Genomic DNA, 13,717 nt, shown 5'->3' with positions numbered 1-13,717 from the left:
CCCTCCCCCCACCAGCTGGGCTCCCTCTGCTCTGGGGCTGCAGGACCTGCTGCAGTCTGACAAGGAGCCTACCTACAGGTAGGATGCGGGCCTGGTTGAGTAGGGGCTGGCATGGTTTAATGACCCGGTGCCTCCCCCCACCCCGCGGTAACTGCCCTTTTGATGTCCGCTCAGTACATCTGACCGGACATTGTCAGGTCCCCTTTCGACCGGACTTTCTGGTTGTAAAGCGGGCACCTGGCAACCAAAGAAACAGCGTGGATAACTGTTCAGATCCCCCTTTAGCCACCTGCACAAGGCCTGGCGCCACGAGCCCCTGCCCACCTGTTCTCTCCCAGTCTGGGCACTAACAGGTGTTAGAAGAGGTCTGACCACAGCACCCGTGTCGCTGGGCCCTGCAGGTCAGCAATAACCACGCGCACAGCTCAGCCTAAAGGGTCATTTACTGGGGCTGGCAGGGCGCCAAGCCCCTGGGACAATGGCACCGTCTCTTAGAACACAGATGACCACAGTCATTCCAAACTCAGCCCTAGGCAGCCCAGTGGAGAGGCAGCAGGGTAACCGTGGGGCTCCTTGGGCCTAGTACCTGGAATGCCCCCTGGCCCACCCAGCAGCAATGTAGACACTGACGTACACAGGCTGGGAAACATCTCCAGCGACTGAGCCAACCCAGGAACTTATCAGGCTGGACACACAGAGCTGGTCTGCTCTGGAAGGCTCTGCTTATGGTGACCATGAAGGCCCCTGGCACTCCCAGCACTGCCGTGCTCCAAGCACATCACAGACTCTGGCTGGGCACAATCTGGGCACAAACTGAGTGGGGCTCGGGTGCTTGAACCCCTTGGGCACCGTTCACAAAGCAGTTCTTCCCAGGTCCTGCCTCCCAACTCCTCGGGAGGCAAGTGCTGCCATCAGCACCTCACCGGAGGGAAGGGTGAGTGCTCAAAAGCTCAACACAGGTGTGTGCCTCAGGGTGGCTGCCCCTCGAGGGAGATGGCCACAGCCTGTGACACGGCCATTTCCAGGGGAGAGGAGCCATGTGACTAACCTGGTTAGAGGGGGTTAGAGACGGCGGGGGGGGGGGGGGCATGGGCAGTGGCAGGGAGCCAGGCAGAGCTGCAGCAGTGAACAGCCCCCTCAGGAAGGAGGGCTGATCGCAGTCGGAAATGGTGCAAAGATGCTGCAGAGGGTGTGCTGCAGGGACCCTGAGAGAGATGGGGAGGCTGGGGGGCCAGCAAAGGGCTTTGCCTGCAGACCCCTTGGAGCCGTGGGGCGCTAGACAAGGCAGGTAGAGAGGTCTGCTCATAGGCTAAGCTGGGGGGGCGGCTCTTTGAATCCTTTGGCATTTTAAGGCCATAAACAAGACCCCAAAAAGGGCTGTTTGTAATTGGACTCATGAAAGGCTTTTGGGGAGCTATTTAGAATCCAAGAGCGGAAACTGAGACAGGGCACTGCATAGCCACCCCTGATCCCAAGGGGGTGCTCGGGGGTGGCTGGCCCTGTTACAGGGTGAGCACCCTCGTACATCTGGCCCATGTGATTCCCCAAGGTCCCAGTGGGAGTTGGGGTCAGAGCTGGAGATGGACGAGAGGAGCTCCCTGGTCCCAGGCCCATGTGCAGATCTCCGGAGCGCATCTGCCTCTTTCCCATCGCAGGCCGAACAGGTCGATTACATATGCCCAAATAAATCTGTTAGTCTTTAAGATGCCACCAGACTCCTTGCTGTTTTTGTAGATACAGACTAACACGGCTACCCCCGATACTTGACACAGTGATACAGGCAATTCCTTGCTTTGCGCCCCCACCCATTTTCTGGCCCCACTAGCCAAGCAGCGCTGGGCCTTCAGTACACTGGGAGCAGGCTGGGTTTAATGACAACATAATCCTTGGTCTCGTAGCTCAGGGTTCTCCAGTCAAGGACGAGATGAGGCAGGACCCCATTGCTCATGGCAAGGCTAACTTCATCCGGGGAGAGCAGAGTGTCCCACATGTACACATCTGTGATTTCCCCAACAAACGACTGATTCATGTCGAACCAACCCCCCAGGGTGTCCTGCTCCTGCCCCAGGACAAGCACACCCTGGTTGCTGACAGAGTAGCCTTTCTTCAGCCCCTTCCTGGGTAAGGGGCTCCCGTTCACCCAGAGCTCGGCTATGCCGGTGGCGGACTCCCAGCTGGCACAGACGTGCACCCACCCAGTGCTTGTGTCTGTTCTTTCTGGGACTTTGAAGGTGACGAGTTCGGCTCCGACATACAGTCTGAGCTCCCCGGGCTTGGGTTTGAAGAGGAGGAAGTCGTTGTCCTTGGCCTTGGTGGCGTAGGAGAAGAGGCTGTAGGGCCGGGTCAGGTCGCACCCGAATCTCAGACACACACTGACGTTCTGCAGCGGCTGCTCCAGCCTCGGCTTCAGGATGACGTGGGCAGTTGCAGACGCCTTAGGGAACACGAACACTTTGCCGTGTAGATCTGCCAGGGAGACACAGGCGGCCAGTGAGGCTGGGTTGTGTGCCAGCATCACGGCCTGGCTCTTGTCCTGACCTGCCCCATCACTGCCCCAGGGCTGGGCAAGCAGGAGGCCTGGCTGCCCTGCCAGCCCCGCAGGAAGTGGGCTAGCGACTCAGGAGCAGAGCGCTCCCCACCAAGCCCAGCACAGAGCTGGGGGGGGATTGGGGCATGGGGTGGACCCCAGGAGGTGATTCAGGCAGGGGGATGGAGGGTACTGTGGCGGGGATTTGGGGGGGGTGCTGGGTACAGTTTGGTTGGGGAGTGCTGGGGATGATTCGGGCAGGGGTGCAGCTGGGGGGGAGGGATAGCTCAGTGGTTTGAGCATTGGCCTGCTAAACCCAGGGTTGTGAGTTCAATCCTTGAGGGGGCCATTTAGGGATCTGGGGCAAAAATCTGCCTGGGGATTGGTCCTGCTTTGAGCAGGGGGTTGGACTAAATGACCTCCTGAGGTCCCTTCCAACCCTGATATTCTATGATTCTATGAGGAGGTGCAGAGTGCTGGGGGGCAGTTCAGGCAGGGGGTGCACAAACAGCCACTGGGTCCCGCCCCCTGATGGCTGCCTGCTGGGGGAGGGGGCCATCAGTGAGTGCATCCCTGCCCATCTGCATGGTGCTTGCGGATCCCCTGGTGAAACGTGCCCTATGAGGGGTGATGCTGTTTGCTCCCTGAAAGGGAGCTGCTGCTTGTGTCCCTGGGCGCTCGGGAGCAGGAAATTTCAGCCTCTCATACATGTGGGGCCAGAGCTGCAGAGGCGCAATGAGTCACGTCACCATAGCTCTGCTGATTTGTACCAATTGAGGAGCTGGTCCTGTGCCGGCTGGATGGAACCTGGGCCAGGTTCTCAGACAGGAGGCTCAGTCCTGGCCGGCGAGGGACAGGCTGGGCTGACAGAGGGCGAGCTTCCCTCTCACGCTGTGCCCAGAGATGGGACCCTGATCTCGGTACCTGCTGCCCTTCCAGTCTGGGCTGCCCCCCAGCCCTGGCCTGCAGAAAAACTGATATTCCCACCCCTGGACATTCACACCCCTTCCCAGCCACGCACGCGCTCACATCTGCCCAGGGCCACCAGCCACAATCCACAGGCCCCTGCTCTTGCTCTGCAAAGGGCCCTATACACAGCTCTGCCGATGCCCCTCAATCCCGACCCGCAGCCCCCTGCTATCCCAGCCCTGGCCTCCTCCCACCCACAGCTCTGCCCAGGCACCTCTGTCTCGGGCTGTGCAGTAGATCTGGCAATGAGACTTAGCGCTGGGAGGTGGGTGCTTTGGCCGATGCCCCATGGAGCCCTGTCCTCCCCCAACCTCCTTTCTCCCTCCCTCGTTTTCCTCTCTCCCCTGTTTCTCTGCAGCTGCTGTGTGGGGGCAATTCTCAGTGCCAGGAGCTGCTGAGCCAAGAACCTGGGAATTCTGTCACTGCAGAGACAGCTCATAGCTTCCCCCAGCACCCAGGCCCACTGCAGCAGAGGGGCTTGAGTGAGTGAGGGTCCCAGTACCCAGCCCGGCTCGTCCCCTCCCCACGCACTCGACAAGCAAGCCAGGAAGAGGGTTTGGAAGCATCCTCCATAGAATCATAGACCCATGGGGTTAGAAGGGACCCACCAGGGTCATCTAGTCTAACCCCTGCCAAGGTGCAGGATTTGTTGTGGCTAAACCATCCAAGACAGATGGCTCCAGCCTCCTTTTGAAAACCTCCAGTGAAGGAGCTTCCACGACCTCCCTAACTATCTGCTCCATTGTCCTACTGTTCTTACCGTTAGGAAGTTTTTTATCTAAATCTGCTATGCTGTAGTTTGAACCCTTTGCCTCTTGTCCTGGCCTCTGTGGCAAGAAAGAACAACTTCATCTTTTTTATGGCAGCCTTTCAAGTAGTTGAAGACCACTATCATACTCCCTCTTAATCTCCTCTTTTCCAAACTAAACATACCCAGTTCCTTCAGCCTTTTGCTCTACCCCTACCTGTCTGGGCGACGGCTCCTGAGAAGCCAGCGAGGACGAGGAGCCAAAACTGCAGCTTCTCCATGTTCTTCACCTGCAGAGCAACCCAGAGGGGCAGGAACGCGGAGAAGGGAGGTGGAAGGTCTTGGACTGCTCTGCCCTGAAACCTGCCCCCAGGCAATGCCAGTCCCCAAGTGCATGGACCAGAGGGACCAGCCCTAATTTATATCCCCAGTGGTGATGTGTAAACAATATTCCAGTATTTGCAGGTCGGGTGCAGTCAGAGTTGCCGATGCAGGGGGTGGGTCTGGGAGGCTGGCGATCGATGGCAGTTACTCATTAGAGCTGCACACAGGGAACCAGCCGCACTTTCAACAGCTTCTCCCGAGAAGGGACAGGCTGTTCCCGGTGGGGGGGGGGGAGGGGGAGGAAAGGGCTCGGCCAGCCACATGCAGCCATGCAGGGCATCTGGCACAGCCGTGGCTGCAGTGCTGGCCCCGGGGCCAGAGCTCTCACAGCTGCTGGCAAAGCATCCAGCCACAGCACCCTCCAGCCTACCGTGGCTATGGGATGGTCTCCAGGACAGCAGCTTTTGAGGGGGATGGAGGGGAGGCTCAGCCCACAGGGAACCCCACCCGCCATAATAGAGCCAGGTCAGGTAAAGGGGAGATGGGCTGCTCACATGCTCTCTGTGTCCATCACCCCCACGGCACCATGGCCCTGCCCAGCACGGCTCCTTGTTACACTATGTGCTGGGTACAGGCGCAGCAGGGCCCTCGTCCAGGGTCAGAAACACCCTCTCCCCACAACCCCACCAGACTAGTCTGCTGGGTGCCAGGAGACCGCAGTGGCTTCTAACCCATCAGCCGCTTCCCTGGCTGATGCATTCTGGGAAGCAGCAGTTCCGGGTCCCAGGGCTGGCAAGTGATGTCATGCCCCTGGCAGGTGACATCAGTGCTGGAGGGAGGGTCTGTGCTGGTGCTGACAAGGTGTTCACAGCAGCACCAAGGGGCGGTCGGGCCAGGTGCAGGGGGGGCTTGGCTGGAGCTCCTTGGCTGGCTCTGTCAGGAGACGGGTGGAAGCGGATCTCACCCAGCTCAACCCTGCTATTCTCAAGGGCTGCGGCCCAAAGTGAGCACTAGTCCCCATGGCAGGAGGCAGCGGCCCTGGGAAGGGCTTTGCCTGCACCTGTCGGGACATTGGGGCATCAGTATCTCGGGGTCCCGGGGCTGGGCTCTGGTTCTGCTCAGTGTCCAGGCAGCTCTCAGCACAGAGATGAACGTGCCCCTGGCTCAGGCTCCCGCCCTGCTTTGGCAGCGGGAATGGGAAAGGCCGGGGTGGGGCAGGATTGCAGGGCTTCACCGTGAGCTACTACGGCCAGCAGCCGGTTGGGCCCAGCATTCTGTGTGGTGACGAGTGCAGCAGTGGAGGGGTAGCGGCATGGGGTCAGTGCAGCAGAGGGATCGGTGCATTAGCTGTGCTGAGGGCCCATCCCCAGCCATCTCCTCATCCTCCTGGGGAGCTCGCGGCCTCCGCATGGGAGACTCCTGTCCTTTCCCAGCAGACCGTTCCCTCCATCCCCTTGCCAGACAAGGGCCAAAGTTTTCAGAAGCGACGAGTGATTTGGGGCCCCTGGAAGGGCCAGCTCTTGGCAGCAGGTTGCTCAGCCCCCTCTGGAGCTGGGCCCTTCCAGGTGTCCCACAAACTGAGACACCCAAAATCCCAAGTCACTTGTGAAAAGTGTCTCCCCTGCTCCCAGCGTCCAGGGCTCAGCAGCTGGGTGGCTCCCTCCATCTCTCAGGGCCCTCCTACTGCTCCCCATGCCAGGTTCCTGGCTGCTGGCTGCCCGTGGGCTCTGTCAGCCCCTAGCCTGGAGCTGATAACTCAGGGCTGTCCTGTCCGGCCTGGGGCTGGGGAGCTTCTCCTTGTGCAGCTGCCCCATCTGCTCAGGCAACCGCACATAGTGCCACACGTTCACCTCCGCTATCTCTCCAACAAACTCCTGATCAGCATCCAATGAGCCCCCGGAGGAGTCCTGGTCCTTCCCCAGGATGATCACCAGCTCAGCCCTCGGCAGCACCCTTCCTGCCTAAGTCTGGCCTGTTCATCGCCACTGCACCAGCCCCGTGGGCAAGTCCCAGGTCAGGCAGCTGGATTCCCACTGGGCGCTGCAGCTGCTCAATGGGACACTGAATGTCAGGGGCTCCCCGCCCATGTACATCTGATACTCGACGGGGCTCTCCCAGCAGAGCAGGATCTCGTCATTGTGTCCCTGGTGGCATAGGAGAAGAGGCCGTAGGGCTGGGCCAGCTGGCTGAAGGATCTCAGGCACATGGTGAAGCTCTGCTCCAGCCTTGGCGACTGGATGATACATGCATCGTTGGACCCCATAGGGAACACACAGACCTTTCCGTCTAGGTGCGGAGGGAAGCCCAATCAGGCACTGGCTGAGCTCAGACAGTCTTGGGAGTTTCCTCCCCAACCCCAGCAGGGACGGCAGCGCCCCCCTCCCTGCACTGCATGGCAGCAGGGTCCACCTGTGACATACCAGGGCACAGTCCAGACCAATGGGGGACTGTGTGACCCCTGCCTGCAAGGCTATGCTTTGCTGAAGCAGCTCCCACCTGGGCCACTCTCAAACAGCCGTCCAGCATGCAAGCCACAGCCTGAGTGTCTGTGACTGCAGCCTGCCAGCCACACTTGGGTTACATGCTGGCTCTCACCAGCCTGGGTTATACTGCAGGGTGACCCCAACACACCCACTGTCTCAGATATCCCCCAGAAATGTACGTCCTGTGTTGCTCTCCTGGACAGTTCAAATATATTAAGTCCATTATTCCTGAAAGGGCAGAATATGCCAGTTTATCATCTCAAATAGTTGTTCAGACACTTCAATTTAAGCACACTGGAGTCGATAAAACAGTAAAACAACAGTATTAACTACGAGAGAGATTTTAAGTGAGTACAAGTCATGAGGCATAAAAGTCAGAAATGGTTACAAGAAAAATAAAGACAAGACGTTCACTAATGCCTAACCTAACCAACTCCATCAAATTCAGGCAACGTTTCTCTCCACATGCTTTCAGCAGTCGTACTGACCAAACCCTGTAGGTCAGGACCCCTGCCCCAGAGTCCAACGAATGCTTTCTTTGTCATTGCAGGTGCAGTGATTGCAATGGGCAGGGAGAGACAGGGGGGTCTCCTGGGTTGTTTGTCTCTCCTTTTTATAGTTTCAGTCCCCCTCTTGAAAAACATTTCCAGCTGGGCACTAGGAGACAAAGAGTTGATGTGACAGGATGTTCCCGGCTGGCTTCTCCTCACCTGTTCATTTCTCTCCCTGCTTGATAAATCTGTTTAGTGCTTAAATGCTCAAGCACTCATTCCTTTGTGTAGGACAGGCCTGTTTGCCGACTTCTGCCTGAGCAGGGCTGTGGAGTTTGGAACATGGGTTAATAACACCAGACAGGGGAATCTTATCACTAAGACTGAGAGTCTGTCACAGAGGTCGTAGAATCTAGACTGTTCTCAGTGGTACCTGATGACAGAACAAGGAGTAATGGTCTCAAGTTGCAGTGGGGGAGGTCTAGGTTGGATATTAGGAAAAACTTTTTCACTAGGAGGGTGATGAAGCACTGGAATGAGTTACCTAGGGAGGTGGTGGAATCACCTTCCTTAGAAGTTTCTAAGGTCAGGCTTGACAAAGCCCTGGCTGGGATGATTTAGTTGGGGATTGGTCCTGCTTTGAGCAGGGGGTTGGACTAGACGACCTCCTGAGGTCCCTTCCAACCCTGATATTCTATGATTCTATGATTCAGTTACTTACTAATGTCAGCATTTCTTAGCTCCAAGGCCTAAAATAGCTAAGCGGTCTCGGGGGCCGTCCAGGGGATGGCCGGAGCAGCAGTGGTTCCAGGGGCCGCCCTGGGGGCGTGCTGAACAGCAGCTGGTGGGCAGCCCCGGAGGCTGTTGGAGAGCAGTCCCCAGGGGCCTCAGGTCAGTATGTAGCCAGACAGTTCGTTCCTGCCACCAGAGCAGGGGCCAGCCATCAGCTCTTAGGGGCCCCCAGAGCAGCAGTGCCCAGGGGCCTCCCAGAGCAACAGCACCTTAGGAGCAACGAAGATTTAGCCAGGGGTATTTATAGTAAAAGTCATGGACATGTCACAGGCTGTGAATTTTTGCTTATTTCCCATGACCTGTTCATGACATTTACTAAAAATACCCTGACTAAATCTTAGCCTTACTTATAACTTTACATACGATGTTGCCATGTGTATTTTGCACAACAATTCTGACCAGCAAATTCTGTGTTTTCAAATGCTACCTCACAAGACATTCTTTGTACAAAGATTATTACAACAGTGTGTCGGGTGTGAACACAGGGGTGTATTTCGTCACACCTCCCCCCTTTCAAAGCTGCAGTAGGTTAGCCACTGGTGGCAGGTCAGGCTTTGTCTTTTTAACTAGATCCGTGATTGCAGATACAATGTCACTGAACCCACGCACTGACCTTCTGGAATGGTTTACCAGACCTATGGAAGATTGGACCTGTTTTTTGGTGTGAGGTACAGGTCAATTTACAATGACTTCAACTTTTAAGGGATCAGGGGATATTTGATCTCCCCCTACCCAGGGTCCCACATACAGAACTCTGGCTGCTCCAATTTCACAGGCTTTTATGACTGGTCCTGCTGCTTTGAACCTTTGACAGCACAAGTGTTGTAAACATTGCGATGTTATCCACATACGGCCTTGCAAAGCTCTGCAAACCGTTTAACACTTGGTTGACCAGTCTCTGCAAAGTGGCTTCTGCATTAATTAACCCAAATGGTAACACTGGCATAGACTCATAGATTTTGCTGCTGTTCTCTGCCATGCAGGAACCAGCCTCAGCCCCTCCCACACCTAGAAACACACTGCTTCCTTCTTCCGCAGAGGAGTTTGAGAGACCTCCCCTTCCACCCCACCCCACCCCCACAGAAGTCTCTGGAACTTTACCACTCCCCTCTGGGATCCGAATACAATATGCCCTTTTGCTGTGGGTTACCACATGACTAGCCTTAGCCATGTGCAAAATATCATTCCCAACAAGCATTTCAACGGGGATACTACCCCGTTCCACATACACTTTGGCTAAAGGTACAGGAATCTTCTGTCCTCCCACTGGCAGAAGCTCCACTTCTTGGTCAGGTAACAGATCAGTGTTTTGGACCATGGTTCCCTTGACCAAAGAGACCTGGGCTCCAGTGTCTCTCCACCCTATGCACTCCTTGTTATTTGCTCTGGCAACCTTAATCAATTCCATATCTACCCCCTCTGGGTCAGTCGTAACCAGACTCATCAGGTGAACTGTAGGTGCCTCTGGGGCTTCTGTGTTAAGAATAGCTGCATTATTATGGCTTGGATGGGGCTTAATTTCTTTTAGCTCAGGGCACTGATTCCTCGGGTGCTCAGTAAAGTTACCCTGGAAGCACTTTCTTGGACCCCCCTCCTTCACAGGAGGTTTGTGATGGGGAATTCAAAGAGGGGACAATTCTGGGGGGAGCAGGGGTTGTGAGTGCTGGGCTCCCAACCACCATCCTTCTTCTCAGGGGTAAAACAGGATCCCCCTTTACAATGGATTTGTACCCCTCCTTCTGTGATGTGCTCATTGGACATCTGGGCTTGCACAAAGGCATCAGCCTGCATGGCCATTTCTTGCATAGATTTTAGAGATTTATCCCATAAACTATTCTTAATCTCATCAGTGCATATACTTAGGAAATGTTCTTGAGCAAAGAGACCAAATAACTAGTTATAACCCTTTACCGTTTACCCATTTTCTCATTAGGTCACACATCTTGTAGGGATATTTGCTATGACTCATGCCAGCACCTTTCTTGAGATTTCTAAATTTTAACATGTACATCTCAGAAATAATTTGAAACCTTTGAAAAACAGCTTTCTAAAATTCAGAATATCTCAACTCTTCCCCAATCAGCATTTCATTAACTACATGCTCTCTTTACCAGAGAGCTGTGGAGACTTTCCTGGCCTCAGGAATATTATGAACCTCACATAGCCTTTCAAAAGTGGTAAAGTATTCTTCAATGCAGTCTGTTCCCTTACATGCAGGACACAACTTGTCCAAGCTGAGGGTTCCTTGATTGGACGGAGCGACTGGTGATGCTGGGATCTGTCCATGTTTTTCCATCATGTCCAGATTATATCTCCTCTCGTTTTCCTCTTCTAGGGCCTCTTTCTCTTTCAGCTCCATGGTTCATTTATGGGCAGCAGTTTCTCTCTCTTCTTTTTGCTTCTCAGCTTCTAGGGCTCATTGGAGGGCGATTGTTTCTTTTTCCTTCAGCTTCATGGCTCACCAGTGGGCAGCTTTCTGCTCTTTGCTTCTTGTCTCCGCTTGTCACTTTTGGAGTTTGCATTATCACTTTCTTCTTTCTCTAATGTGGCTGATTCAAGCTTTGTGGTTGTTTCGCTGGTGCTCATATTTATGCTTCACTGTTTCTACTTCCCTTACCCGAAATAAGCAACAGAAAACAACAAACTGTAAACTCTCTTTGACTGTTTCCAAACACCACACTTGAGACTCACTTCAAACTGCTATATCAGTGCTTAAAGGGTAAAGCTCCTTTAAAATCACAAGCTGTGCATTAACCCTGCTCACTGCACCACAGTGATGTACCAGGGGGCAGTCCAGACTAAAGAGCAGACTATGTCACCTTGGGTGCCTTGCAATGCTTTGCTGAAGTAGCTCCCACCTGGGCAGCTCACAACCAGCCCTCCAGCATGCAAGCCACGCCGAGTGTCTGTGTGTAACTGCAGCCTGCCAGCTACACTCAGGTTACATGCTGGCTCTCAGCAGCCTTGGTTAAAATGCAGGGTGACCCCAACACACCCCCAGTCCCTGATTTCCCCCCAGAAACGTAAGGCCTGTACTGCCCAGTCTTCTCCTGGACAATACAAATATATTAAATTCATTATTCCTTTAAGTAAATGATATGCCACCATTTACACGGGGTAACTCCATTATCTTAAATGGAGTTACCCCGACACTTCAATTTAAACACACTGGATTAGATAAAACAGTAAAATAAATTGATTAACTACAAAGAGAGAGATTTTAAGTGAGTACAAGTCACGCGTCACAAAAGACAGGTAGTTACAAGAAAATTAAGGATAAGACATGATAGCGGTAGTGCCCGCCTCCCCACACTGTACACCAGCTGAGATGCCAGTGACAATCTCCCCACACTGCACACCAGCAGAGATGGCAGTGCCCACCTCCCCACACTGCACACCAGCAGAGATGGCAGTGCCCGCCTCCCCACACTGCATGCCAGCAGAGATGGCAGTGCCCGCCTCCCCACACTGCATGCCAGCACACTGGGATCCTGCCTGGAGGGGCTGCTTAGTCTCCATGTCCCTTCTGCCCACGAATGCTTGATAGGAGAGTGGGGCCTGTTATAGCCCTGTCCCACTAGGAGCTAATCTGAGACCCCAGCCCACTTCAACCAGAGGCTGCCAGGTCCTAATGGTCCAGCTGGCTCTGTGTGCTGCATGCAGCCCCCTGCCTGGGGAATGCAGCAAATTGTGGGCAGGCCACCCACTTCCTCCACCCCCCAATCCAATGGAAGCATCATCCAGGCTGCACTGTGGCCACTGCCAGCACCTCCTGCTGATATGTCCGTCCCCCCCCCCGAGGACACAGCCCCCTGCTGCCCACAAGGGGCAGGAGACCAGGCCACAGGCCCCACGGATCTCCAGGAGCTGTGCCTAGCATGCACTTCCCACCCCTGCCCTCTCTCCAGGCAAGTCACTGGCCTCCCTGATGACCATGGGCCAGGAATGTCACCAAACACTGGCTGCCGCTGCTGGACCAACCCCTCCCCCAACCTGAGCTGCCTCCCCTCCTCCCTGCTGCTTTTGTTCTCGTTGGGGGGGGGCAGGGTCCTTCCTCCAACCTCCCCCCACCAATATTTTGGAAGGCCCCATGAGCTCCCCTCCTCCCCCCCACGAATACTCCCGCCCCACCCCCCAATCCCCAACACATCCTCCCAGGGCGAATACACATATGAGGCCAAAGCATGTTCCAGGAGCCCTCGGCGCGATGGCTCCAGGACCCCAACCCAAGGACTAGATCCTGCAGCGCCATGACCGGGCCCGGGTGCCGAGGCCATGGTCGTGTGGCACAGCTCAATCAGCTCATACACAAACCAAGGCTCCAGCTGCAGGGACTCTAGGGGCCAATGGTGGGCCCGACGCACTAAGCACATTAAGCTACCCAGGAAGAGGAGCAGCCGCTGGTGCAGAGTGGCTGAGCTCACATTGTGCTGAGGCAGGGACTGCAGCGGGCAGCTGGTTCTGGGATATGGGCCTGGCCCCAGGTTTGTGTTTATAGCTTCCTGGAAGGTTTGCCAGCTGTTTGGAAGGCAGACAGACAGACAGACAGACAGGGCTCAGCCCACCTGTCACATCACCTACTTGTTTGTGCAACAGCCCCCAAGAGGGCGAGGTACCAAAGCAGCTACTTCGCCATGTTCAGCCCCTGCAGAGCGAACCAGAGGGGAGAGCCAGGAGGGCAGGAATGCACAAAGGAAGCGAATGGCTGAGCAGCTGCAGGTGCTATATCCCCTGCTCTGCAGGCAGCACTGATACTGTGCCAGGGCAAAGAACACCTCATGGGCCGTACAGGTTAATGAGTAAGAGCTACTGAAAACAAATATTTGCAGCTGTGGTAGAGGGGGGCCATGGAGCTGCAGAGCCCAGCAGGCTGCACCAATAGCCAGGTGGGATTGCTCGGGGTGCTGTACAACACTAAACAGTGAAACACGTTCAGGGTTCTGAGTGCAGAGACCTCGGGCTGCTTAGTCCCATGCAGGGCCGGCTCCAGGGTTTTTGCCGCCCCAAGCGGCAAAAAAAAAAAAAAAAAAAAAAAAAAGCCGCGATCGCGATCTGCGGTGGCAATTCGGGGGAAGGTCCTTCGCTCCAAGTGGGAGTGAGGGACCGTCCGCCGAATTGCCGCCGAATAGCTGGACGTGCCGCCCCTCTCCAGAGTTGCCGCCCCAAGCACCTGCTTGGCAAGTTGGTGCCTGGAGCCGGCCCTGGTCCCATGGCAAACACACTAGGAAATTCACGCCGAAGACTGGAGACGTGTTGATCAGGGTACACAAGAGAAAAAGTGTCAAAACAAGGCATGAAGCCTGTTGGCATTGCTACTGAGCGGTTCTGTAAACCAAGCTGAGTCAGAACCTATGAGAGCTCCTTGGCAAGAGAGAGTCAGACA

At 55.3% G+C, this 13,717-nt stretch overlaps 1 protein-coding gene across 1 annotated transcript; it reads right to left on the bottom strand.

The window, feature by feature from the left end:
* Positions 1–425: 425 nt before the first annotated feature.
* On the bottom strand, positions 426–4,654 carry LOC112107238 (serum amyloid P-component-like). The gene is made up of 2 exons (XM_026657617.2): positions 4,462–4,654; positions 426–2,466 (listed from the first exon to the last, which is right to left on the bottom strand). The coding sequence occupies exons 1-2, from the start codon at positions 4,523–4,525 to the stop codon at positions 1,844–1,846; spliced, it is 687 nt and encodes a 228-aa protein (XP_026513402.1). The 5' UTR covers positions 4,526–4,654; the 3' UTR covers positions 426–1,843.
* Positions 4,655–13,717: the final 9,063 nt, after the last annotated feature.

This window comes from Terrapene carolina, unplaced genomic scaffold (assembly GCF_002925995.2).
Source record: "Terrapene carolina triunguis isolate 2854851 unplaced genomic scaffold, T_m_triunguis-2.0 Scaffold249, whole genome shotgun sequence".
Classification (NCBI taxonomy): domain Eukaryota; kingdom Metazoa; phylum Chordata; order Testudines; family Emydidae; genus Terrapene; species Terrapene triunguis.
This window is presented reverse-complemented; position numbering and strand designations above follow the sequence as displayed.